This window comes from Salmo salar, chromosome 13, assembly GCF_965601325.2.
Source record: "Salmo salar chromosome 13, fSalSal1, whole genome shotgun sequence".
Taxonomy (NCBI): domain Eukaryota; kingdom Metazoa; phylum Chordata; class Actinopteri; order Salmoniformes; family Salmonidae; genus Salmo; species Salmo salar.
The window spans coordinates 83,310,936-83,338,790 of NC_138303.1; the positions used below are offsets into that span (position 1 = coordinate 83,310,936).

At 46.6% G+C, this 27,855-nt stretch overlaps 1 protein-coding gene across 2 annotated transcripts in view; it reads left to right on the forward strand.

Moving 5' to 3' along the window:
• LOC106567921 (cell adhesion molecule DSCAM) overlaps window positions 1–27,855 on the forward strand; it is a 139,639-nt gene that overhangs the window by 99,899 nt on the left and 11,885 nt on the right. For both annotated transcript variants that reach the window (XM_082960374.1, XM_082960375.1), the window contains exons 18-26: window positions 84–230; window positions 16,147–16,302; window positions 16,783–16,916; window positions 17,199–17,352; window positions 23,991–24,108; window positions 24,443–24,606; window positions 26,234–26,332; window positions 26,503–26,691; window positions 26,839–27,129. In XM_082960374.1, coding sequence (XP_082816500.1) covers window positions 84–230; window positions 16,147–16,302; window positions 16,783–16,916; window positions 17,199–17,352; window positions 23,991–24,108; window positions 24,443–24,606; window positions 26,234–26,332; window positions 26,503–26,691; window positions 26,839–27,129 — 1,452 coding nt within the window. The remainder of the gene's footprint in view (window positions 1–83; window positions 231–16,146; window positions 16,303–16,782; window positions 16,917–17,198; window positions 17,353–23,990; window positions 24,109–24,442; window positions 24,607–26,233; window positions 26,333–26,502; window positions 26,692–26,838; window positions 27,130–27,855) is intronic.

Below are 27,855 nucleotides of genomic sequence, written 5' to 3' on the forward strand. Positions count from 1 at the left end.
TCTTCAGTAAACTCTTCTGTTCATGCTTCTTGATTGGAGAGTGAGGTAACGGTGTTGTTTTTCCTCCTGCCTGGTTGTAACAGTTCCCAGCCGACCTCCAGAGAATGTCCAGGCCACGGCGGCGTCCCCAGAGGTTATCTCTCTGTCCTGGCTGACCCCTCCTAAAGACGCCCTCAACGGCATCCTGCTTGGCTTCAGAGTCATCTACTGGGCCAACCTGCCGGACGGAGGTACAGCAACACACAGTACACACACAGTCCCCCCCCCCCCCCACACACACACACACACACACACACACACACACACACACACACAGAGAAGGATGTAGACGTTATACTATATCTTGCCTGGTCCGTAACTCTCCAAGACACACTGTATATAGAATGTATACAGTATCAACATGATTCACTATGCATGAAAATTGAAGTGGATGAATGAGACATTTTAGCAGTGACCCAGGCTTTCTAGTCCAATCCAGACAGCCTGGCATGGCATGCAGCCGTCACGTGCTGGAGAGACATCAGAGTGACCGCTTCTGACAGCCACGTTACCTTTGACCCCTCATCTGTCATATCACATCCTCGCTGATGGCCCCTGGATGCACTAATAGAAAAGCACCGCTCACAGCCTGACAGCTCAATCTAGTTTGCATAGTAACAGTGCATTTCATAGTGGGACACGCTCCAGAGTCCCAACAATACTACAGCCATAGCCATGTGCTACATATATTCTATACATATTGATATCTATCGTATGTAACGTTGAGTATGAATACAGATCGTATTCATTTAAATGAAATATGTCACTCATTATGTGTGATAAGAAATCATATTTATGTATTTATTGTCTAAGACACTTGTCTAAACCTTCAGCCAGTGCCTGTTGTGCTCTTCATATATTCCAAATATGAGCAAAGTATCATGGGTTGTTAAAACCTCATGCACCAGCAGACGGGGCTATAGGCCCTTTTTCTAAGTTGGTGAAACAACTTAGTTTTATTCATCCAACACTGCTGTTCTAAACATTTGGCTCTATCCCGTCACTGCAGTAATCAAACTCAAAATAATGTTTTCTTTTATTATTTGCATTCAAGCACTCATCAATGGTGTATATTTATCACCCATTTCATGAGTCAGAATAGTGATTCCAACTATCGTAAACCACAGCATATATTGTACTATACATTTCCAAATCACAGTATTCTGACTCGTAAACCTTTCACTCACTGTTATATCCCAAATAAGTGCTCTGAACAGCCCACAACACAACCATAAAGGATGGAGCTATAGAGACATAGATGAACAGATTCCAGCTAGTGTAGAACACCTGAGCTGTTAATATGCTATGGCTGCATTGGGACAGTTTGGCGTTTGAATGGCATCATTAAAGAGAGGGAGGAGGAGGGAGGGAGAGAGGGAGGAGGAGGAGGAACACCTGTACTAACAGGGAGGATGGAGCATTAGCAAACTGTGGCTCACATCCAGACTGCAGTAGAGGAGGGAGGAGAGAGAGAGGGAATGGAGAGAAGACAGAGGATAGAGAAAGGAGGGGGAGAGAAAGAGGAAAGTGAAAGAGAGAAAGAGGAGAGAGATGGAGAGACATCTATAATTCAACACTTAGAGAAGCATTGTCAGAGTCAAGGAGAGACACACCAGAACAGACCTTGGATGGGCTTTTCAATCCCGTATTTGTGTCCATGGTTTGATTGAATAAGGTGTTATGTATGTTCACCGCTAAGACATCCTTGGCCATCTTATTTTATGTATGTGATATACTGTACAAGTATATCACATACAAAGCGATAAAGACATGGAATGGCCTCCCCTCCTCCCTGAAAGCTTTAGGCAGCTTCCAAGCCTTCTCACCCGAGACAAAAACATGGGTTAAGTCCAATCAAAAGTGTTCACACTGATTTTAATCTAATAAACCACAGGGACTTTTTAATGCAACAGAAAACACTTTAGAACGCACATGAGTATTCAACAGGTGCAATAACTGGGCTTTGTTCAATATTTTGTTTTTACTAGGTGTTTTATGTGTTTTACAACCCCACTATTATCAAGTCCAACAGCATGTGCAATGATTTTTATGTGTAATGTCTTGCCTTCTGTTTTGAATAATGTCTGATGTATGTATCAAATGTATTCACGTTTATTTGTTCACCTACCCAGGGATTGCAGATGTATATTAGCTGTTAGCTAAATCTGGTGCAATGCATCACTTCTCACTCCTAAACCTTATGTTTTGTTGTACTGTAATCACATGTTATGCGAATAAAGTCAGAACAGATAAAAAAATAATAATAATCATGACAGCTGTGATGGAAACAGGGAGTTTCGGTACAATTTTAAAAATGCAGACAGATCATTTGTTTGATCGACATGGGGGGGATCTTTTTGTGTCTGTAAAATGTAATATGTGAGAAATTGCGGTGGAAACTGATTTTTTTGCAAGTATTGATATAACAACCATCGTCTTGAAGTAAACTTGGAGTCACGCGATGACATGGTGTGTGGTCCTCCCACTGCGACTCGGGGAAACCATGCAATTTATTAGACTACAGCTGAAAAAAATTATGATGAACTTCACAGGGTTGTGAAAGTGCAAGGTGGTCTTGATGCTCCTTTCCAATATACACTGCGTGCATAATTATTAGGCAAGTGAGTATTCTGATCTTATCATTGTTTCTATTCACATTTTCGAACTCCAAACCATATAAACTTGAATGCTTATTGGATTTAATCATTTTCAGGTGATATGTATTTGTGTAATGAGGGAGGGTGTGGCGAAAGTGAATAACACCTTATATCAAGGTGTGCATAATTATTAGGCAGCTGTAACGGCTGTCTTCTGTGGAAATGGACCAAGGTGCAGCAGGTATGTGAATACTCATCTTTAATAAAAATAAAGGAGTAGAGCATCCACTTAACAATACAAACAAAATATAAGACAGGAACAGTTTTGCAGGCACACAGCACGCAGTGCAAAAACAACTACCCACAAAACCAAGTGACAAACATACTCCTACATATATGACTCCCAATCAGGAACAACGATCCCCAGCTGTTCCTGATCAGGAGTCACAAGACCAACACAGAACAATCACACACACAAGACTGCCACGTCCTGACCCCAAAACTACAACAACAGCTCCATCTGCTGGTCAGGACGTGACAGTACCCCCCCCTCAAGGTGCAGACCCCGGAATGCACCTAACAACGAAAAAACACCAACAAACAAAATCCCCAACAAAACCCATAAACAATAACCCCTAAACAATAAGGGAGGGAAGGGAGGGTGGCTGCCGTCAACGACGGCACTGTGCTACACCCTCCCTCCCCAACCCACCTATCCTGGAGGTGGCTCCGGTGCAGGACGTGGACCCTGCTCCACCCTCGGCGTCGCCCACTTCGGTGGAGCCGATAGCTGCGCCAGGCAGACGGACCCCTCGAGCCGGGCCGGAGGACAGGAGGGCCCCTCGGGCTGGGCCGGGGGACAGGAGGGCCCCTCGGGCTGGGCCGGGGGACAGGAGGGCCCCTCGGGCTGGGCCGGGGAGCAGGAGGGCCCCTCGGGCTGGGCCGGGGAGCAGGAGGGCCCCTCGGGCTGGGCCGGGGAGCAGGAGGGCCCCTCGGGCTGGGCCGGGGAGCAGGAGGGCCCCTCGGGCTGGGCCGGAGAGCAGGAGGGCCCCTCGGGCTGGGCCGGAGAGCAGGAGGGCCCCTCGGGCTGGGCCGGAGAGCAGGAGGGCCCCTCGGGCTGGGCCGGAGAGCATGCGGGCCACTCGGGCTGGGCCGGAAGGCATGCGGGCCACTCGGGCTGGGCCGGAAGGCATGCGGGCCACTCGGGCTGGGCCGGAAGGCATGCGGGCCACTCGGGCTGGGCCGGAAGGCATGCGGGCCACTCGGGCTGGGCCGGAAGGCATGCGGGCCACTCGGGCTGGGCCGGAAGGCATGCGGGCCACTCGGGCTGGGCCGGAAGGCATGCGGGCCACTCGGGCTGGGCCGGAAGGCATGCGGGCCACTCGGGCTGGGCCGGAAGGCATGCGGGCCACTCGGGCTGGGCCGGAAGGCATGCGGGCCACTCGGGCTGGACCGGAGGGCAGGAGGACCACTCGGGCTGGACCGGAGGGCAGGAGGACCACTCGGGCTGGACCGAAGGGCAGGAGGACCCCTCGGGCTGATCCTGACAGGCCGGGCACCCTGGCAGATCAGGGCAGGCGGGCACCTCTGGCAGAACCGGGCAGTCCGGCCACTCCGGCAGAACAGGGCAGTCCGGCCACTCCGGCAGTTCAGGGCAGTCCGGCCACTCCGGCAGTTCAGGGCAGTCCGGCCACTCCGGCAGTTCAGGGCAGTCCGGCCACTCCGGCAGTTCAGGGCAGTCCGGCCACTCCGGCAGTTCAGGGCAGTCCGGCCACTCCGGCAGTTCAGGGCAGTCCGGCCACTCCGGCAGTTCAGGGCAGTCCGGCCACTCCGGCAGTTCAGGGCAGTCCGGCCACTCCGGCAGTTCAGGGCAGTCCGGCCACTCCGGCAGTTCAGGGCAGTCCGGCCACTCCGGCAGTTCAGGGCAGTCCGGCCACTCCGGCAGATCAGGGCAGTCCGGCCACTCCGGCAGTTCAGGGCAGTCCGGCCACTCCGGCATTTCAGGGCAGTCCGGCCACTCCGGCAGTTCAGCGCAGTCCGGCCACTCCGGCAGTTCAGCGCAGTCCGGCCACTCCGGCAGTTCAGCGCAGCCCGGCCACTCCGGCAGTTCAGCGCAGCCCGGCCACTCCGGCAGTTCAGCGCAGTCCGACCACTCCGGCAGTTCAGCGCAGTCCGGCCACTCCGGCGACTGTTGACTGGCGGGCAGCTCCGACGACTGTTGACTGGCGGGCAGCTCCGACGACTGTTGACTGGCGGGCAGCTCCGACGACTGTTGACTGGCGGGCAGCTCCGACGACTGTTGACTGGCGGGCAGCTCCGACGACTGTTGACTGGCGGGCAGCTCCGACGACTGTTGACTGGCGGGCAGCTCCGACGACTGTTGACTGGCGGGCAGCTCCGACGACTGTTGACTGGCGGGCAGCTCCGACGACTGTTGACTGGCGGGCAGCTCTGACGACTGTTGACTGGCGGGCAACTCTGGTGACTGTTGACTGGCGGGCAGCTCTGGTGACTGTTGACTGGCGGGCAGCTCTGATGACGACTGTTGACTCCTGATGCGTGGGGCAGGTATTGGACGTACCAGCCTGGAGACACGCACCTCCATGCTAGTGTGTCTAGCGGGAAACACCGGACCGAAAGGGCGCACTGGCGGTCTTGAGTGCAGGGTTGGCATCACCCCTTCCGGCTCGATGCTCCCCTTGCCCTGGCACCTGCGGGGCGCTGGTACTGGGCGCACTGGGCTGTGCGTCCGTATAGGCGAGATGGTGCGCACCTCAGCGTAACATGGCGCCCTCCACCTCGTACGCACCTCCCTGTAGTCACGGGTAGCTGGCTTACGGCTCTTCCCTGGCCTGGCCAAGCTACCCGTGTGCCCCCCCCAAAAAAAATCTTGGGGCTGCCTCTCGGGTTTCCTAGCCAACCGTGTTCCAGCGTAACTTTCCCGATGGTTCCTCTGTCCTGCTGCCTCCACTCTCCTGAGTGCCTCCACCTGTTCCCATGGGAGGCGATCCCTTCCGGCCAGGATCTCTTCCCAGGTGTAGGCTCCCTTGCCGTCCAGGACGTCCTCCCATGTCCATTGTTCACTTTTTCTCTCCTGTGGCTTCCTCCTCTTCTGCTGCTTGGTCCTTTGGTGGTGGGTAGTTCTGTAACGGCTGTCTTCTGTGGAAATGGACCAAGGTGCAGCAGGTATGTAAATACTCATCTTTAACCTCTTGGGGCTAGGTGGGACGCTAGCGTGCCACCCGTGGTGCACTCCATCAACAGCAGGTGCATTTCAAGAGCGGCAAATTTGAATCCAAATAAATGTCAAAATTCAAATTTTTCAAAAATACAACTATTTTACACCATTTGAAAGATAAACATCTCCTTAATCTAACCACGTTTTACGATTTCAAAAAGGTTTTACGGCGAAAGCATACATTTAGAGTATGTTAGGACAGTACATTTACAAGAGTTGTGTGTAATGTTTTGTCAAGTCAAAGACAGGGTCACCAAAACCATAAAACCAGCTAAAATGATGCACTAACCTTTTACAATCTCCATCAGATGACACTCCTAGGACATTATGTTAGACAATGCATGCATTTTTAGTTCTATCAAGTTCATATTTATATCCAAAAACAGCGTTTTACTATGGCATTGATGTTGAGGAAATCGTTTCCCTCCAATAACCGGCAGTCAAGTCAGCGTCACAAATTAAATAATTAAAATTAGAAAACATTGGTAAAATATTATATTGTCATTTAAAGAATTATAGATTTACATCTCTTGAACTCAATCAACTTGCCAGATTTAAAAATAACCTTACTGGGAAATCACACTTTGCAATAATCTGAGCACTGCGCCCAGAAAAATACGCGTTGCGATACAGACTAGACGTCATGTTGGGGAGATCTAAAATCGAAAATACTATGTAAATAATCCATTACCTTTGATTCTCTTCATCAGATGTCACTTCCAGGTATCACAGGTCCATAACGAATGTAGTTTTGTTCAAAAAAGCTCATCATTTATGTCCAAAAATCTCCGTCTCGTTAGCACATGATGTAAGCCAGCCGGACTTCTCGTCATGAACGAGGGGAAAAAATATATTTCCGTTCGTTCAAACATGTCAAACGTTGTATAGCATAAATCATTAGGGCCTTTTTTAACCAGAACATGAATAATATTCAAGGTGGACGAATGCATACTCTTTTATAACGTATTGGAACGAGGGTACCCAACATGAACTCGCGCGCCAGGTGTCTAATGGGACATCATCGTTCCATGGCTCTTGTTCGGTCAGATCTCCCTCCAGAAGACTCAAAACACTTTGTAAAGGCTGGTGACATCTAGTGGAAGCAATAGGAAGTGCCAAAATATTCCTAAGCCCCTGTGTTTTTCAATGGGATAGGTTTAAAGTCAATACAACACATCAGGTATCCACTTCCTGTCAGAAAATGTCTCAGGGTTTTGCCTGCCAAATGAGTTCTGTTATACTCACAGACACCATTCAAACAGTTTTAGAAACTTTAGAGTGTTTTCTATCCATATATAATAAGTATATGCATATTCTAGTTACTGGGTAGGATTAGTAACCAGATTAAATCGGGTACATTTTTTTTATCCAGACGTGCAAATGCTGCCCCCTAGACCCAACAGGTTAATAAAAATAAAGGAGTAGAGCATCCACTTAACAATACAAACAAAATATAAGACAGGAACAGTTTTGCAGGCACACAACACGCAGTGCAAAAACAACTACCCACAAAACCAAGTGACAAACATACTCCTACATATATGACTCCCAATCAGGAACAACGATCCCCAGCTGTTCCTGATCAGGAGTCACAAGACCAACACAGAACAATCACACACACAAGACTGCCACGTCCTGACCCCAAAACTACAACAACAGCTCCATCTGCTGGTCAGGACGTGACAGCAGCCTCATTACTTCAGGTAAAATGGGCCAAAAAATTAATTTAACTGACACTGAAAAAACAAAAATGTAAAATGCCTTTCAGACGGATGCGACGCTCTTTAAATAGCTAAACTATTGAGGTGTGACCACCGGACATTCAAACGTTTTGTTGCGAATAGTCAACTGGGGCGCAAAAAACGCATGGGGAAGAAAAGGTGCAAATTAACTGCAAAAGACTTGAGAAGAATTCAACGTCAAACTACCAGGAACCCATTATCCTCCAGTGCCACCATATTCCAGAACTGCAACCTACCTGGAGTGTTCAGAAGTACAAGATGTCAAGTGCTCAGAGACATGGCCAAGGTCAAGAAGACTGAAACAAGACCACCAATGAATAAGATTCACAAGTTGAAGCATCAAGATTGGGAAAAGAAATACCTGAAGACAGATTTTTCAAAGGTTTTATGGACTGATGAGATGAAAGTGACTCTTGGACCAAATGGATGGGCCCGTGGCTGGATCAGTAATGGACACAGGGCACCACTTTGAGTCAGGTGCCAGCAAGGTGAAGGAGGGGTACTGGTATGGGCTGCTATCATTGAGGATGAGGTAGTTGGACCTTTTCAGGTTGAAGATGGACTGAAACTCAACTCCCAAACCTACTGCCAGTTTCTGGAAGATTCTTTCGTCAAACAGTGGTACAGGAAGAAGTCCTCCGCATTCCAGAAGGCCATGATCTTTATGCAGGACAATGCTCCATCACATGCATCCAAGAACTCCACTGCTTGGCTAGCCAGCAAGGGCCTCAAAGATGCCTGAATAATGACCGAGCCCCCTTCCTCACCTGACTTAAATCCTATTGAGAACTTGTGGGCCCTTCTCAAACGTGAGATTTATAGTGATGGAAGACAATACACCTTTTTGAACAGCATTTGGGAGGCTGTGGTTGCTGCTTCAGTGAAAATTGATCGTGAACAGATCAAGAAACTGACAGACTCCATGGATGGAAGGCTCATGGCAGTTATTGAAAATAAGTGTGGCTATATTGGTCACTGAATATTTTTGAAAGGCCAAACATTTTATATAATTGTCATTTTGTGTTACTTATCTGTTACACTTACTCTAAAAATTGAGAATAAACAAGTGAGTTGAGAGAAATTATTTTTGTAATTTAGTTGCCTAATAATTCTGCACACTAATAGTTGCCTAATAATTGTGCACACTTATATATTTCCCTGAGAAAGACAAAACTCACTTTTCCTTTGTTAAACATTCAGGTTTGAGGTTCAATAACATTTTGGATTGACTGAGAGCATTGTGTTTGTTCAACAATAAAATTAATCCCGAGGAATACAATTTGCCTAATAATTGTGCACGCAGTGTATATCAAGCACAGGAGGTTGGTGGCACCTTAATTGGGGAGGACGAGCTCGTGGTAAAGGATGGCGCATTTGCAGATGTATATTAGCTGTTAGCTAAATCTGGTGCAATGCATCACTTCTCACTTCCATGTCATCCATGTATTTGATGCCATTCCATTTGCTCCTTTCCGGCCATTGTTATGAGCCATCCTCCCCTCAACAGCCTCCACTGATTATCGAGGGTCTTATTCTGATGACATGATGATTGATGCTTTACTGCTGTTTGACAAATAAGAATATTCTCACTCTTATCCATAATAATCTCATCATGTAGACTATTGTACCCGCACAGTTTACCCACACTGTATCGGCGAGCTGTTGGCTAGAGCGCACATGCCAAGACCACAGTAGGCACATTTTCTTCTTAACGCAGCAATTTTTGGGACAAAACTATCGGTAGTTGAAAATACGATGGAAACACATTGAACTTTAGATTTTTATTCGGTACATGAAAACCTAAGCAAAAAAGTACATTTTGTGTGCACTACATCATCACCCACTGATTTTATCTGCTAAAACTATGTTTGGTGGAAGCACCACTGGTATGAAAATGCACATATTTTCTTTATGCAGATTTTTGAATATTCGCATTCAAATCGGTCGCCAATTGGATGGAAACCTAGCATTTGTTCTTGTTTTAAATTAACTTAAATATATATACACTGAGTGTACAAAACATTAGGAACATTAGGAACACCTTCTCTTTCCATGACATAGACTGACCAGGTGAAAGCTTTGATCCCTTATTGATGTCACCTGTTAAATCCACTTCAATCAGTGTAGATGAAGGGGAGAACTAGGATTTTTAAACCATGAGACAATTGAGACATGGATTGTTTATGTGTGCCATTCAAAGGGCGAATGAGCAAGACAAAATATTTAAGTGCCTTGGTTTGAGTGCTGGGTTTTTCACGTTCAACAGTTTCTTATGTGTCAAGAATGGTCCCCCACCAAAAGGACATCCAGCCAACTTGACACAACTGTTGAAAGCATTAGAGTCAACATGGGCCAGCATCCCTGTGGAATGCTTTCAACACCTTGTAGAGTCCATGTCCTGATGAATTGAGGCTGTTCCGAGGGAAAGAGGGAGCGCAACTCAATGTTAGGAAGGTGTTCCTAATGTTTTGTACACTCAGTGTATATTTGTGTATTTTATATATACTGACAAAAATATAAATTCAACATAGAACAATTTCATTGATTTTCCTGAGTTATAGTTCATATGAGGAAATCAGTCAATTGAAATAAATAAATTAGAACCTCATCTATGGATTTCACATAACTGGGAATACAGATATGCATCTGTTGGTCACAGATACAGTTAACATACACTTAGGTTGGTTAAGTCAGATGTTAACATACACTTAGGTTGGAGTCATTAAAACTCGTTTTTCAACCACTCCACAAATTTCTTGTTAACAAACTATAGTTTTGGCAAGTTGGTTAGGATATCTACTTTGTGCATGACACAAGTAATTTTTCCAACTATTGTTTAAAGACAGATTACTTCATTTATAATTCACTGTATTACAATTGCAATGGGTCAGAAGTTTACATACACTAAGTTGACTGTGCCAGCTTGGAAAATTTCAGAAAATTATGTCATGGCTTTAGAAGCTTCGATTAGGTTAATTGACATCATTTGAGTCAATTGGAAGTGTACCTGTGGATGTATTTCAAGGCCTACCTTCAAACTCAGTGCCTCTTTGCTTGACATAATGGGAAAATCTAAAGAAATCAGCCAAGACCTCAGAAAAAAATTGTAGACCTCCACAAGTCTGGTTCATCATTGGGAGCAATTTCCAAAGGCCTGAAGGTACCACGTTCATCTGTACAAACAATAGTACGCAAGTATAAACACCATGGGACCACGTAGCCGTCATACCGCTCAGGAAGGAGACGTGTTCTGTCTCCTAGAGATGAACGTACTTTGGTGCGAAAAGTGCAAATCAATCCCAGAACAACAGCAAAGGACCTTGTGAAGATGCTGGTGGAATCAGGTACAAAAGTATCTATATCCACAGTAAAACAAGTCCTATATCGACATAACCTGAAAGGCCACTCAGCAAGGAAGAAGCCACTGCTCCAAAACTGCTATTAAAAAAGCCAGACTACGTTTTGCAACTGCACATGGTGACAAAGATCGTACATTTTGGAGCAATGTCCTCTAGTCTGATGAAACAAAAATAGAACTGTTTGGCCATAATGACCATTGTTATGTTTGGAGGAAAAAGGGGGATGCTTGCAAGCCGAAGAACACCATCCCAACCGTGAAGAACGGGGGTGGCAGCATCATGTTGTGGGGGTGCTTTGCTGCAGGAGTGTCTGGTGCACTTCACAAAATAGATGGCACCATGAGGAAGGAAATTTATGTGGATATATTGAAGCAACATCTCAAATAAAATAAAATACAATTTATTTATATAGCCCTTCTTACATCAGCTGATATCTCAAAGTGCTGTACAGAAACCCAGCCTAAAACCCCAAACAGCAAGCAATGCAGGTGTAGAAGCACAGTGGCTAGGAAAAACTCCCTAGAAAGGCCAAAACCAAGGAAGAAACCTAGAGAGGAACCAGGCTATGAGGGGTGGCCAGTCCTCTTCTGGCTGTGCCGGGTGGAAATTATAACAGCACATGGCCAAGATGTTCAAATGTTCATAAATGACCAGCATGGTCAAATAATAATAATCATAGTGGTTGTCGAGGGTGCAACTAGTCAGTAACACAAGAGTAAGTGTCAGTTGGCTTTTTCATAGGCGATCTTTGAGAGTATCTCTACCGCTGATGCTGTCTCTAGAGAGTTGAAAACAGCAGGTCTGGGACAGGTAGCACGTCCGGTAAACAGGTCAGGGTTCCAGCAGGTCTGGGACAGCAGGTCTGGGACAGGTAGCACGTCCGGTGAACAGGTCAGGGTTCCATAGCTGCAGGCAGAACAGCTGGAACTGGAGCAGCAGCACGGCCAGGTGAACTGGGGACAGCAAGGAGTCATCAAGCCAGGTAGTCCTGAGGCATGGTCCTAGGGCTCAGGTCCTCCGAGAGAGAGAGAGAAAGAAAGAAAGAGAGAAAGAGAGAGAATTAGAGAGAGCATATTTAAATTCACACAGGACACCGGAAAAGACAAGAGAAATACTCCAGATGTGACAGACTGGCCCTAGCCCCCGACACATAAACTACTATCTCAAGGCATCAGTCAGGAAGTTAAAGCTTTGTCGCAAATGGGTCTTCCAAACGGACAATGAAACGAAGCATACTTCCAAAGTTGTGGCAATATGACTTAAGGAGATCAAAGTCAAGGTATTGGAGTGGCCATCACAAAGCCTTGACCTCTATCCCATAGAAAATTTGTGGGCAGAACTGAAAAAGCGTGTGCGAGCAAGGAGGCCTACAAACCTGACTCAGTTACACCAGCTCAGTCAGGAGGAATGGGCCAAAATTCACCCAACTTATTGTCGGAAGCTTGTGGAAGGCTACCCGAAACGTTTGACCCAAGTTAAACAATTTAAAGGCAATGCTACCAAATACTAATTGAGTGTATGTAATCTTCTGACCCACTGGGAATGTGATGAAAGAAATAAAAGCTGAAATAAATCATTCTCTCTGCTATAATTCCGACATATCAGATTCTTCAAATAATGTGGTGATCCTAACTAACCTAAGACAGGGCATTTTTACTAGGATTAAATGTCAGGAATTGTGAAAAACTGAGTTTAAATGTATTTGGCTAAGGTGTATGTAAACTTCCGACTTCAACTGTACCTTAAAAAAAACTTCACATTTTAGAGTGGCCTTTTATTGTCACCAGCAAAAACAAAGAAAAATTGCTGACTAACAGGGATGTAAACAGATTTGTGCACAATATTTGGGAGAAATAAGCTTTTTGTGCGTATGGAATGTTTCTGGAATCTTTTATTTCAGCTCTGGAAACATGGGACGAACACTTTACATGTTGCGTTTATATTTCTGTGTATATATAGTGCATTCGGAAAGCAATCAAACCACTTGACTTTTCACACATTTTGTTACGTAACGGCCTTATTCTAAAATGTATTAAATTAATTGTTTTCCTGATATACATAAGTTTACATAAGAATTCAGCCCCTTTGCTATGCGACTTGAAATTGAGCTCTTTTAATTGATCATCCTTGAGATGTTTCTACAACTTGATTAGAGTCAATTGATTGGACATGATTTGGAAAGGCACACACCTGTCTATATAAGGTCCCACAGTTGACAGTTCTTGTCAGAGAAGAAACCAAGCCACGAGGTCGAAGGAATTGTCCGTACAGCGCTGAGACAGGATTGTGTCGAGGCACAGATCTGGGAAGGATACCAAAACATTTCTGCAGCATTGAAGGTCCCCGAGAACACAGTGGCCTCCATCATTCTTAAATGGAAGAAGTTAGGAACCACCAAGACACTTCCTAGATTTGTCCGCCCAGCCAAACTGACCAAGAGCCCGATGGTCACTCTGAAAGAGCTCCAGAGTTCCTCTGTGGAGATGGGAGAACCTTCCAGAAGGACAACCATTTCTGCAGCACTCCACCAATCAGGCTTTTATGGTAGAGTGGCGAGACGTATGCCACTCCTCAGTAAAAGGCACATGACAGCCCACTTGGAGTTTGCTAAAAGGCACCTAACACTCTCAGACAATGAGAAACAAGATTATCTGATCCCTACGTTGAAGCATGATGGTGTGGGACATTTTTTTTCAGTGTCAGTTACTGGGAGACTAGTCAGGATCGAGGGAAAGATGGGTTTGTATTTTTTTATTTGTAATAAATTAGCAAAAATGTCTAAACCAGTTTTTGCTTTGTCGTTATGGGGTATTGTGTGCAGATTGATGAGCGAAAAAAATTAAAATATAATTGATTCAATTCTAGAATAAGGCTGTAACCTAACAAAATTTGGAAAAAGTCAAGTGGTCTGAATACTTAAGATAGTGTCAGGCCACCACAAGCCTGAACAGGTTCAATGCACCTTGGCAGATTCTACAACTCTTTTGGAGTGACGCGACACCATTCAACCATGAGAAATTCCATAATTTGGTGTTTGTTGATGGTGGTGGAAAACACTGTCTCAGGCGCCGCTCCAGAATCTCCCATAAGTGTTCAATTGGGTTGAGATCTGATGGCTGACACTGTCCTGGCATATGGTTTACATTGTTTTCATGCTCATCAAACCATTCAGTGACCACTCGTGCTCTGTGGATGGGGCACTGTATTCCTATGGGGGCGTAGCCAAAATAATGTCCTGCAAAACATTTTTGTTCATGGCCCTAAGCATTATGGGATGTTAATTGCTTAATTAACTCAGGAATCACACCTGTGTGGAAGCACCTGCTTTCAATATACTTTGTATCCCTCATTTACTCAAGTGTTTCTATTGTTTTGGCAGTTAGACATACAGTACCAGTCAAAAGTTTGGACACCTACTCATTCCAGGGTTTTTCATATTTTTTTCATATTTTCTACATTATAGACATCAAACTATGGAATTATGTAGTAACCAAAAAAAGTGTTAAACAAATTAAAATATATAATATATTTGAGATTCTTCAAAGTAGCCTTGATGACAGCTTTACACACTCTTGGAATTCTCTCAACCAGCTTCTAGAGGTAGTCACCTGGAATGCATTTCAATTAACATGTGTGCCTTGTTAAAAGTCAATTTGTGTAATGTCTTTCCTTCTTAATGCGTTTGAGCCAATCAGTTGTGTTGTGACAATGTAGGGGTGGTATACAGAAGATAGCCCTATTTGGTAAAAGACAGAGTCCATATTATGGCAAGAACAGCTCAAATAAGCAAAGAGCAACGACAGTCCATCATTACTTTACGCGATGAAGGCCAGTCAATCTGGAAAATATTAAGAACTTTGAAAGTTTCTTCAAGTGCAGTCGCAAAAACCATCAAGCGCTATGACAAAACTGTCTCTCATGAGGACCGCCACAGGAAAGGAAGACCCAGAGTGTTACCTCTGCTGCAGAGTACAAGTTCATTAGAGTTACCAGCCTCAGAAATTGCAGCCCAAATAAATGCTTCACAGAGTTCAAGTAATAGACACATCCCAACATCAACTGTTCAGAGGAGACTGCGAGAATCAGGCCTTCATGGTCGAATTGCTGCAAAGAAACCACTACTAAAGGACACCAATAATAAGGAAGAGACTTGCTTAGGCCAAGAAACACGAGCAATAGACATTAGACCAGGGGAAATATGTCCTTTGATCTGATGAGTCCAAATTTGAGATTATTGGTTCCAACCGCTGTCTTTGTGATGATCTCCGCCTGTTATTTTCTACATTGTAGAATAATAGAGAAGACATCAGAACTATGAAATGGAATCATGTAGGAACCCCCCCAAAAAAGTGAAGCATGGAGGAGGAGGTGTGATGGTGTGGGGATGCTTTGCTGGTGACACTGTCAGTGATTTATTTAGAATTTATGGCACACTTAGCCAGCATGACTACCACAGCATTCTGCAGCGATACGCCATCCTATCTGGTTTGCGCTTAGTGGGACTATCATTTGTTTTTCAACAGGACAATGTCCCAACACCTCCAGGCTGTGTAAGGGATATTTGACCAAGAAGGGGAGCGATGGAGTGCTGCATCAGATGACCTGGCACCCACAATCAACCCGACCTCAACCCAATTGAGATGGTTTGGGATGAGTTGGACCGCGGAGTGAAGGAAAAGCAGCCAACAAGTGCTGAGCATATGTGGGAACTCCTTCAAGACTATTGGAAAAGCATTCCAGGTGAAGCGGGTTGAGAGAATGCCAAGAGTGTGCAAAGCTGTCATCAAGGCAAAGGATGGCTACTTTGAAGAATCTAAAATCTAAAATATCTTTAGATTTTTTTAACACTTTTTTGGTTCCTATATGATTTCATTTCATAGTTCTGATGTCTTCTCTATTTTTAGAAAATAGTCAAAATAAAGTAAAACCCTGGAATGAGTAGGTGTGTCCAAACTTTTGACTGGTACTGTATATATTTACCTGTAGGGTAGAAGCAACTTCTAAGTTTTAAGTTAGGCAAGTTAATTCTGCATTTGACAACTCTTGATATCCTTGTTTTTCTTCCTTCTTCCCGGTCTCTTTTCCTTGCTATGTACTTCTCTTTCTCTGCCTTCCTCCTCCCCATATTTTTCTAATTGCTCTCTATCCCGTCCTCTCCTTCTCTCTCTCAGAGCTGGGGGAGATCCGTAACGTGACCACCTCTAAGCCATCTCTGGAGCTGGATGGTCTGGAGAAGTACACCAACTACAGCATCCAGGTGCTGACCTTCACTCGGGCAGGGGATGGGGTGCGCAGCGAGCAGATCTTCACCCGCACCAAGGAGGACGGTACGCACACTAGTAGACCAGGACACCCAGGCACTGATCTAGGATCAGCTTACCCTCCCTAAATTCTAACCTTAACTATTAGCGGGAAGATGCAAAACTGTATCATACTAAATTGGGGTTAACCTAGAGGCCAGGGGTCAACTGGCACGTAAACCGTGCCTAGATCCGCATATCCCCTCTTGCATTATGGAAGAGCATGTTGCCAAGTATAAATCATTTTGACAGGACTTCTGTTTGAATTTGGTGTGAAATTATAGAAATATGAGTTGATAATCGGTGCAGACAACTCACATTAGTAGGTGAAAAACTGCAGCTCCAGCATATTGCAGATCGCCATGTAGCATAAGAAGTTAAGGCACGCTCACTGGAATGACAGATTTTGACACTGACAACATTTAAATACAGAGTGGTTTCCTTAGATGTTGCTCAGAACAAGGATAATAATGTATATTTCCCTATTTCACGGTTTTCCCTCACCAGTCCCTGGTCCTCCTGCTGGCGTGAAGGCAGCGGCGGCGTCTAACTCAGTGGTGTTTGTGTCATGGCTCCCTCCTCTCAAACTCAACGGCATCATCAGGAAATACACTGTCTTCTGCTCTAACCCACACCCCACGGTAAGGAGGGCACAGAGTACAGGGTCTCAGAGCTGTGATGAAGGCAAGTCAGTGGTGGGCATACAATACATTTGAGGCCTAACATAATTGGAGGAGAGGAAGGCACCAGGTTCAGAGGCTAGACTAGATATGGCATGAGAAGTCTTATAAACCCTCCCTCCAGCTCACATTGTCAAGGCTGTCATCAGTGTTCAGCTCCAAGGATTGATAGTTTGTTACAGACATTTGGAATAGGTCCTGTATCTCTCTGCTAACATCATGCCGGTCTCTCCCCTCCTACAGGTGAGCAGTGAGTTTGAAGCAGCTCCAGACATCTTCTTCTACCGTATCCCCAACCTGAGCAGGAACCGTCAGTACAGCATCTGGGTGGTGGCCGTCACCGCAGCCGGCCGTGGAAACGCGAGTGACATCATCACCGTCAAGCCCCTGGCCGAGGGTAGGTGGAGCTAGGGCTGTTGCGGTGACCATATTACCGCCACAGGCGGTAGTCACGGTAATTAGGCTTCTCCAAGCTCTGATGCTGCTCATAGTCATTAGTCTACCAAACTTGCTAATTGCCTGGTACTCAGCACAATATTGTCCATCTAATCACTCTGACATCAATGAAAATATATTTGTGAATCTAATCAAACACTTCATGAGAGCCCATGAGCTCATGTTGCCAACATTTCTATAGGCTATTCAATTGCTGGAGAAAACAGAGTGATGGCCGCTAATAAAAAGACGAGGATCCCATCAGCCTTCTATAGGCTAGGCCTACTATATTTATTTCTCAACTTTCCTAATATTAAGCACATTGCTTATATTTACAACAGGAGTATAGCCTACATGGCTGGCATGAAAATAAACCACAGGGAAAAGCGTCATCCATTTGCTATTTAAGTGCATTTTTTCCCGCTGCCCGTTTCGCTACAGGTGCATGATAATGGTCCATTCTAAATCAAAACAAATGTCACACATATATTATTTAGTATATGTAAAGACAAGATTAAAGAAGAGTCTGATGTGTGACAATATTAGCCTATCACTTGTGAATGATGCCCAGCTGTCACGTCCTGACCAGTATAGGGGTTATTTTTTATTGTAGTTTGGTCAGGACGTGGCAGGGGGTATTTTTGTATGTGGTTCGGGCTGGTTGTGTTAGTTGTAGGGTGTTTGATTTAGTATTCCGGGTTTTGGGCACTGTTCTATGTTTATGTATTTCTATGTTCACTCTAGTTATTTGTATTTCTATGTTTAGTTAATTGGGGGTTGAACCCTCAATTGGAGGCAGGTGTTTTCTCGTTGCCTCTGATTGAGGGTTCTATAAATAGGTATGTGTTGGTTTTAGTATTTGTGGGAGATTGTGCTGTGTACAGCTCTGTGCCTTACCGGCCTGTTATTAGTCGTTGTGTTTTTGTTTTGTACGGTTTATTTTGGTTTACCTTCTTTGTCCGTTGAATAAAAGAAGATGAGTGCACATTTCCCCGCTGCGTCTTGGTCCGCTTTACCCTACGACAACCGTGACAGAATCTCCCACCAACCAAGGACCAAGCAGCAGGGTAAGGAGCAACGGTATAATTATATGGACTATCGGGAGTTTTGGACGTGGGAGGAGATTTTGGCCGGAGAGGGCCCATGGAGGAAGTCTGGTGAGGACAGGGAACGCTACCGGGGAACACGGCTGGCTAGGAAGCCGGAGAGGCAGCCCCAATAAAAAAAATTGGGGGGGCACACGGGTAGGTTGGCTAGGCCAGGCAGTGGACCTAAGCCAGCTCCCCGTGCTTTTTATGGGGAACAGGTGGAGAAGAGAGCGCCGGAATATGCGGAAGTGCGCACGATCTCGCCCATACGCACGCACAGTCCGGTGCGAGTGATCCCAGCCCCTCGCAAGCTACCGTGCTAGAGTGGGCATCCAGCCTGGAAGGAGGATGCCTGCGCAGCGCATCTGGTCACCGGTACGCCTCCTAGGTCCAGGCTACCCTATGCCCGCTCTACGCACGGCAACCATCAGGCCCCTGCACAGCCCAGTTTGCCCTGTGCCAGCACTTCGCTTGTGCAGGGCTACTAGTTCCATCCAGCCAGGACGGGTTGTGCAGGAGGTGCGATCGAGACCGTCAGTGGGTCTCCACGGCCCGGTATATCCAGTGCCAGCACCACGCATCAGGCTTCCAGTGCATCAGCCCAGTCCCGAGTGACCGGCAACAGTACCTCGTCCAGAGTGTCCGGCAACAGTACCTCGTCCAGAGTGTCCGGCAACAGTACCTCGTCCAGAGTGTCCGGCAACAGTACCTCATCCAGAGTGTCCGGCAACAGTACCTCGTCCAGAGTGTCCGGCAACAGTACCTCGTCCAGAGTGTCCGGCAACAGTACCTCGTCCAGAGTGTCCGGCAACAGTACCTCGTCCAGAGTGTCCGGCAACAGTACCTCGTCCAGAGTGTCCGGCAACAGTACCTCGTCCAGAGTGTCCGGCAACAGTACCTCGTCCAGAGTATCCGGCAATATTGTCTAGTCCGGAACCGAGTGAGACGGCCTACTGTCCGGCACCGAGTGAGTCGGCCTACAGTCCGGAACCGAGTGAGTCTGCCTGCAGTCCGGAGCCGAGTGAGTCTGCCTGCAGTCCGGAGCCGAGTGAGTCTGCCTGCAGTCCGGAGCCGAGTGAGTCTGCCTGCAGTCCGGAGCCGAGTGAGTCTGCCTGCAGTCCGGAGCCGAGTGAGTCTGCCTGCAGTCCGGAGCCGAGTGAGTCTGCCTGCAATCCGGAGCCGAGTGAGTCTGCCTGCAGTCCGGAGGCGAGTGAGTCTGCCTGCAGTCCGGAACCGAGTGAGTCTGCCTGCAGTCCGGAACCGAGTGAGTCTGCCTGCAGTCCGGAACCGAGTGAGTCTGCCTGCAGTCCGGAACCGAGTGAGTCTGCCTGCAGTCCGGAACCGAGTGAGTCTGTCTGCAGTCCGGAACCGAGTGAGTCTGCCTACAGTCTGGAGCTTCCAGAGTCGGCTTACAGTCCGGAGCTCCCAGAGACGCTCTACAGCCCTGAGTATTCAGCAGGGGTGGACAGGTTGGGTGGGGGAAATAGACCTGAGCCTGAGCCACCTCCAGTATAGGTTGGTTGGGGAGGGGGGGGGGGTGTAGCACAGGAGCCGTCGTTGACGGCAGCCACCCTCCCTTCCCTCCCTTTAGTTTAGGGGATTTCTTTTTTTTTGTTTATTTGTGTGAGGTGCATCCGGGGTCTGCACCTTTGGGGGGGGGGGGGGGTACTGTCACGTCCTGACCAGTATAGGGGTTATTTGTTATTGTAGTTTGGTCAGGACGTGGCAGGGGGTATTTTTGTATGTGGTTCGGGCTGGTTGTGTTAGTTGTAGGGTGTTTGATTTAGTATTCCGGGTTTTGGGCACTGTTCTATGTTTATGTATTTCTATGTTCAGTCTAGTTATTTGTATTTCTATGTTTAGTTAATTCGGGGTTGAACCCTCAATTGGAGGCAGGTGTTTTCTCGTTGCCTCTGATTGAGGGTTCTATAAATAGGCAGTAAGCAGAACCTTCTCATCCTGCGGATCCTCCAACAGAGTAGGCGGCTCCGGTTCGGTGCGTAACCCCCGCTCCGCCCGCTGATCCCTCTGCTTTTGTGCCACCGGACCGTGGATCGTCGTCGGAGGAACCGGACCGTAGATCATCGCCGAAGGTTCTGGGCTGCAGACCGCCGCTGGAGGTTCTGGGCTGCCGGCCGCCGCTGGAGGTTCTGGGCTGGCGGCCGTCGCTGGAGGTTCTGGACTGCGGGCCGCCGCTGAAGACTCTGGACTGCGGGCCACCGCTGAAGACTCTGGACTGCGGCCCGTCGCTGAAGACTCTGGACTGCGGGCCGTCGCTGAAGACTCTGGACTGCGGGCCGTCGCTGAAGACTCTGGACTGCGGGCCGTCGCTGAAGACTCTGGACTGCGGGCCGTCGCTGAAGACTCTGGACTGCGGGCCGTCGCTGAAGACTCTGGACTGCGGGCCGTCGCTGAAGACTCTGGACTGCGGGCCGTCTCAGGCGCTGCCTCAATCTCCTCTTTCGGACGGCGATACTCCCCAGCCTGACTCCAGGGTCTTTTCCCATCCAGAATTTCCTCCCAGGTCCATTCTTGTTTCTCCTGGGCACGCTGCTTGGTCCTTTGGTGGTGGGAGATTCTGTCACGGTTGTCGTAGGAAGGAGCGGACCAAAGTGCAGCGTGTGTGTCGTTCCACATTTTATTTTCACTGTGAAACTATGCAATACATACACAATAAACTAAACGAACAAAAACAACAAACCGTGATGCAGAGTAGAAACATACACTAACTCAAAACCAATCTCCCACCAACCCAGGTGGGAAAAACACCTACTTAAGTATGATCTCCAATTAGAGACAACGATGACCAGCTGCCTCTAATTGGAGATCATCCCAAACAAAACCCAACATAGAAATACAAAACTAGGACATAACAACACAGAAAAACTAAACTAGAAACCCCCCCTGTCACGCCCTGACCTACTCTACCATAGAAAATAGCAGTTTTCTAAGGTCAGGACGTGACACTGACGAAAAGTAAATGTGGACAGTTCTTCCAATATCTTCAATATGCACCTCGGAATTGGATAAGGACGTGCACAGTTGCGTCCCCGATGTGTCTGTCTTCACTTGTAGCTGGGAGAAAGACCTGATCACGTGATGGAGAGCCATGTGAGTGAGAAGAGCTTCGGATTGCGCAGCTCACTCAGGGAGAAGGGCACAACGCAGCACTCCGGGTCGCAAAAGGCATGGATTCTTTTAGGCTGCATTACGGCCACAAATGAGATCCCGCCGTGAAATTCGAGGCATTATCAAGTGCTTGTCAAATTGTGAATGAGAGACTATTGGAGTGTGTACAGCCTGCTCAAAAAAAAACAAAGCAGAGCTCATGCCTTTCAAGCTACTTTTTTCAAATGATCATTAGTCTCATCTTGCAGCCTTACATCCGAACATCACACCTGCGGGACAGGTACAGGATGGTAACAACAACTGCCCGAGTTACACCAGGAACCCCTGTGTGAGCATAATCCCTCCATCAGTGCTCACACTGTCCGCAAATAGGCTGAGAGAGGCTGGACTGAGGGCTTGTAGGCCTGTTGTAAGGCAGGTCCTCACCAGACATCACCGGCAACAATGTCACCTATGGACACAAACCCACCGTCGTGGGACCAGACAGGACTGGAAAAAGTGCTCTTCACTGACGAGTCACGGTTTTGTCTCACCAGGGGTGATGGTCGGATTCGCGTTTGAGCGTTACACCTGTCTGTACTCTGGAGCGGGATCAATTTGGAGGTGGAGGGTCCGTCATGGTCTGGGGTGGAGTGTCACAGCATCATCGGACTGAGCTTGTTGTCATTGCAGGCAATCTCAACGCTGTGCGTTACAGGGAAGACATGCAGGCTCATCCTGACATGACCCTCCAGCATGACAATGCCACCAGCCATACTGCTTGTTTTGTGAGTGATTTCCTGCAAGACAAGAATGTCAGTGTTCTGCCATGGCCAACGAAGAGCCCGGATCTCAATCCCATTGAGCACGCCTGGGACCTGTAGGATCGGAGGGTGAGGGTTAGGGCCATTCCCCCCAGAAATGTCCGGGAACTTGCAGGTGCCTTGGTGGAAGAGTGGGGTAACATCTCACAGCAAGAACTGGCAAATCTGGTGCAGTCCATGAGGAGGAGATACTGCAATACTTAATGCAGCTAGTGGCCACACCAGATACTGACTGTTACTTTGATTTTCACCCGCCTTTGTTCAGGGACACATTATTCAATTTCTGTTAGTCACATGTCTGTGGAACTTGTTCAGTTTATGTCTCAGTTGTTGAATCTTGTTATGTTCATACAAATATTTACACATGTTAAGTTTGCTGAAAATAAACGCAGTTGACAGTGAGAGGACGTTTATTTTTTTGCTGAGTTTAGGAGTAACCGCTCAACACAGAATAACAGCATGTGTGCACTCCCTCAAATTGTTTGGAGAAAATCTACTTTCTATTTTATTCAGCTTTGTTCAATTGTATTCTTCATACTATAAAATAATATAAAATAATGCCACGGAATTAGAAGCAAATCTTGTCTGCTACATTTACTGGTGTAGCACACAGCCATTTGACAAAGACAGAGAATGCTAACATTTTCTTTTGAAATAGACTACATATCAGACCTGTCTAAAATAAATCCTGGATTCATTGTGAAGGTGTAGGCTATATTACATGGATTTATTACACTCTTTAAAATGACTTGCTTGTAGGCTAGGTGTGAAAGCCAGGAGATGCTAAATGTGTTTATGTTAATTAACGGCCAATTATCGTGAGGCCGACAGTTATTTGCTTGACAATCACCGGCTGACGAAATTTCGTGATCGCCACAGCCCTAGGTGGAGCTTATAGTTTCACTTCTCAGTATTCAGGAGTAGATTCAGTCTCTGAATGATTTTAGAAGACACAAAAGATGATGTTTGAGTTGTGTTTTTTTTGTCAAAGCTATGATCAGAGCATCAGAACATTTAAGGGGCGCAACCCTGAGAAACTCTCCCTATGAGGTAAATAAGGTGAGAAAAGAAAAGAGGAGAACGACTATATTGTCCCCGTCCCCTAACTCAGGATGTGAATGTAGCATCAAACTGAATGCAAATAGGTCTGCTATTCCACCCTGTCAGCACTGTGCTTCTTTGTGAGAGCTGATAAGCTGAGGGTGAGCAGTGATAGCCAGTGTAGTGTTCTCATCCTGCTAGAGGCAGGGGTGATAAATGTAGTCCCCACTCTGGAGCTCCAGACCTGATGTGTTTTAGAAATCTGTCTGCTGCCCGACCAGCCTGGTTCCAAACAGATTACTTTACATCTGTCCAAGCACAGAGATGGGCTCTGCGTGTAGAGGAGGTGAATTCAATAAAGATGGATAAAGAACTAATAGTGTATACTGCTTTTTTAGAGCTTCCCTTGACAGTATTTGGGATTGATTTCCACTTTTGGGACTATTCCATACATTTTGTTGTACCAAGCAAACTAAATCAAGTCAGCCTAAGTATTTAAAAGTATTTGACCCAGTTGTGGTGTGTTTGTGTGTGTGCAGCTCCTGCTCAGATTCTGACGTTCAACGGCACCGTGACCACACCCTGGATGAGGGACATCGTGTTGCCCTGTAAGGCGGTGGGCGACCCAGCCCCCACGGTCAAGTGGCTCAAGGAGACGTGAGTACAGGAAAGTCTGACCCACAGCTGGGGAAACACATCATGCTGCATGTAGGACAGACAGTAGCACTTAGTACAGACTGTGTTTTGTGTAACTTTTAATGCTTTTCACTTGAACTAAATACCAGTGAAAAAACAGTGTCTCTTTGTTTTTACAGTATCCTTTCACACTCATCAGCAGAATGTTAAAAAATCATAGTTGTTTACATGTACAGCATGTTCCTACACACAAAAAAGTAGGGGTAACATTATCCAAGACTTTTAAATGATTTTCGCTGCTGCGTATCTCACCGTAGTTCATTTTCTAACTGTCTCTCGTACATTTGTGATTCAGAAACGGAAGCCCTGCCCCTGCTGTGATCGACAGTAGACGCATCATCCAGGGTAATGGCAGCCTAGTCATCCGCACAGTGAAAGCTGAGGATTCTGGGAACTACACCTGTGTGGCTAGCAACAGTTTTGGGCCCGATAAAATCATCCTCAACCTGCAGGTTCAAGGTAACCAGAAGGAGTCTGGGGTGGAACAGTACAGTATACCACTCAATTCAAACCATTATAGCCTTATTATAGCCTTATTCGAAAAATGATTACATCTTTTTTCACCCTCATAAATCTACACACAATACCCCATAATGACAAAGCAAAAACAGTTTTTCATATTTTTTTTGCACATTGACATAAGTATTCAAACCCTTTACTCAGTACTTTGTTAAAGCATCTTTGGTAGCGATTACAGCCTCGAGTCTTCTTGGGTATGACGCTACATTACAAGCTACAATACATGTTGGAAGTTTCTCCCATTCTTCTCTGCAGATCCTCTTAAGCTCTATCAGGTTGGATGGGGAGCGTCGCTGCACAGCTATTTTCAAGCCTCTCCAGATATGTTAGATTGGGTTCAAGTCCGGGCTCTGGCTGGGCCACTCAAGGACATTGAGATTTTTCACGAAGTCATTCCTGTGTTGTCTTAGCTGTGTTGTTAGTGTCGTTGTCCTGTTGGAAGGTGAACCTTTGCTCCAGTCTGAGGTCCTGAGCGCACTGGAGCAGGTTTTCATCAAGGATCTCTCTGTACTTTGCTCCGTTCATCTTTCCCTCAATCCTGACTAGTCTCCCAGTCCCTGCTGCTGAAAAACATCCCCGCGGCATGATGCTACCACCACCATGCTTCACCGTAGGGATGATGCCTGGTTTCCTCCAGATGTGACGCTTGGCATTCAGGCCAAAGAGTTCAATCTCGGTTTCATCAGACCAGAGAATTGTTTTTCATGGTCTGAGAGTCCTTTAGGTGCCTTTTGGCAAACTCCAAGTGTGCTGTCATGTGCCTTTTACTGAGGAGTGGCTTCCGTCTGACCACTCTACCATAAAGGCCTGATTGGTGGAGTGCTGCAGAGATGGTTGTCCTTCTGGAAGGTTCTCTCATCTCCACACAGGAACTCTGGAGCTCTTTCAGAGTGACAATCGGGCTCTTGGTCACCTCCCTGACCAAGGCCCTTCTCCCCCGATTGCTCAGTTTGGCCAGGCGGCCAGCGCTAGGAAGAGTCTTGGTGCTTCCAAACTTCTTTAATTTAAGAATGATGGAGACTACTGTGTTCTTGGGGACCTTCAATGCTGCATAAAGTTTTTGGTACCCTTCCCCAGATCCGTGCCTTGACACAAGCCTGTCTCAGAACTCTATGGACAATTCCTTTGACCTCATGGCTTGGTTTTTGCACTGACATGACATGCTGACATGTACTGTCAACTGTGGGACCTTATCGACAGGTGTGTGCCTTTCCAAATCATGAACAATCAATTGAAGAAACATCTCAAGGATGATCAATGGAAACACGATGCACCTGAGCTCAATTTTAAGTTTTCAGAGCAAAGGGTCTGAATAATTATGTAAATCAGGTATTTCTGTTTTTTATTTGTAATACATTTGAAAAAAATTCTAAAAACATGTTTGCGCTTTGTCATGATGGGTTATTTTGTGTTGATTGAGGAAGGAAAAAATGTATTTAATCCATTTTAGGATATTGGCTGTAATGTAACAAAAATGTAGAAAAATGTAAGGGGTCTGAATACTTTCCAAATGCACTGTATGCCTCTTGAGATAGGACCTAATTAAAATCCATGTTTTTACTTCTAGTTCCCCCAGACCAGCCTCGTCTTACCGTTACCAAGACGACCACCACATCCATCACTCTGTCCTGGATACCAGGAGACAACGGAGGCAGCTCCATCAGAGGTCAGACTCCAACACAGCAAGCAGTAACACTAACTATTATAGGAGATTTTATTGTTTTACCTTGGAAAACAGGTTACTGACTTGATTAAATAGTGTCCCCTATGAGCAACACCAGGATGGTTGTTTAGCAGACAACAGTGTATCATCCAAACCTCTCTCTCTCACATCAGGCTACATCCTGCAATACTCAGAGGACAACAGTGAGCAGTGGGGCAACTTTGCCATTAGCCCTAGTGAGCGTTCCTATCGCCTGGAGAACCTGAAGTGTGGCACCTGGTACAAATTTACACTGACGGCACAGAATGCTGTGGGGCCAGGGCGAATCAGTGAGATCATCGAAGCTAAGACTCATGGGAAAGGTAGAGAGATGGTGACATCCTTTTACGTATGTTATGAAATAGTGACTCCATTGCTTTTACCCAATTAATACAAAACTGATACTTATGAATGGACCGCTCATTAAAGTGTGTGTATGGTCTGACTCCTCCCTCCTCTCTGCCCAACAGAACCCCAGTACTCTAAAGAACAGGAGCTCTTCACCAGTATCAATGCCACGCGTGTCAAGCTCAATCTGATTGGCTGGAACAACGGCGGCTGTCCAATCACATCCTTCACGTTGGAGTACCGTTCGGTGGTGTCTCCCACGTGGACCACGGCCCAGCGCACCTCTCTGATCAAGAGCTACATCCTGTATGACCTGGCCGAGGCCACCTGGTACGAACTGCAGATGAAGGTGTTCAACAGCGCTGGCTCAGCAGAGAAGAGGGTCAAGTTCGCCACACTCAGCTACGACGGCAGTGAGTTCACTTGTCTCTTCACTGATGCTATACATACTGCAGCAAGTTATAAGTTGAAAGATATACACTCTTAGATTGACTTATTCAGGATAACTGAATGAAAATTGAAGAACTGTAGTTTAAAAGGCATTTACCTTCCCATCCCTTAAATTGTCACAACTGATCGAGTCTCCATCAAAGATGTTAATTTACGGCGTAGGTACTATACCTGCCTTAGAGCAGAAGTAAATGAATTCATATTTTGCTATTTACTGGTGCTGCCATTAAAGAAGCTGTCTCATGCAAGTCTCATGCAACTGATGAATGGGGCAGTAAAGTACCTCCAATAGATTTTCTGCTGACTCCAGTGGCCGTGGTGGTTGTTGTGTCTGCTGCTGCTGTTTATGACACCTCCATCACTGCCCTATCGAGCGCTCTGCGCTGCATGAATTAAATAATTATGTGATCTACCGACTGCAGAAGGGCTAGAGGGGGGCAACAGATGAGCAATCACCTACCAGTGCCAACACCTCCCAATCCCATAGCAATTCAATGGCCTTACCCAACCCTAAACCTTACACTCTCTCTCTCTCTCTCTCTCTCTCTCTCTCTCTCTCACACACACACACACACACACACACACACACACACACACACACACACACACACACACACACACTGCCCCCATCCATCCACGAAGTGTAAAAGGGAAGAAGAGCTGACTATTCAGTGAATCAGGAAGAGTTC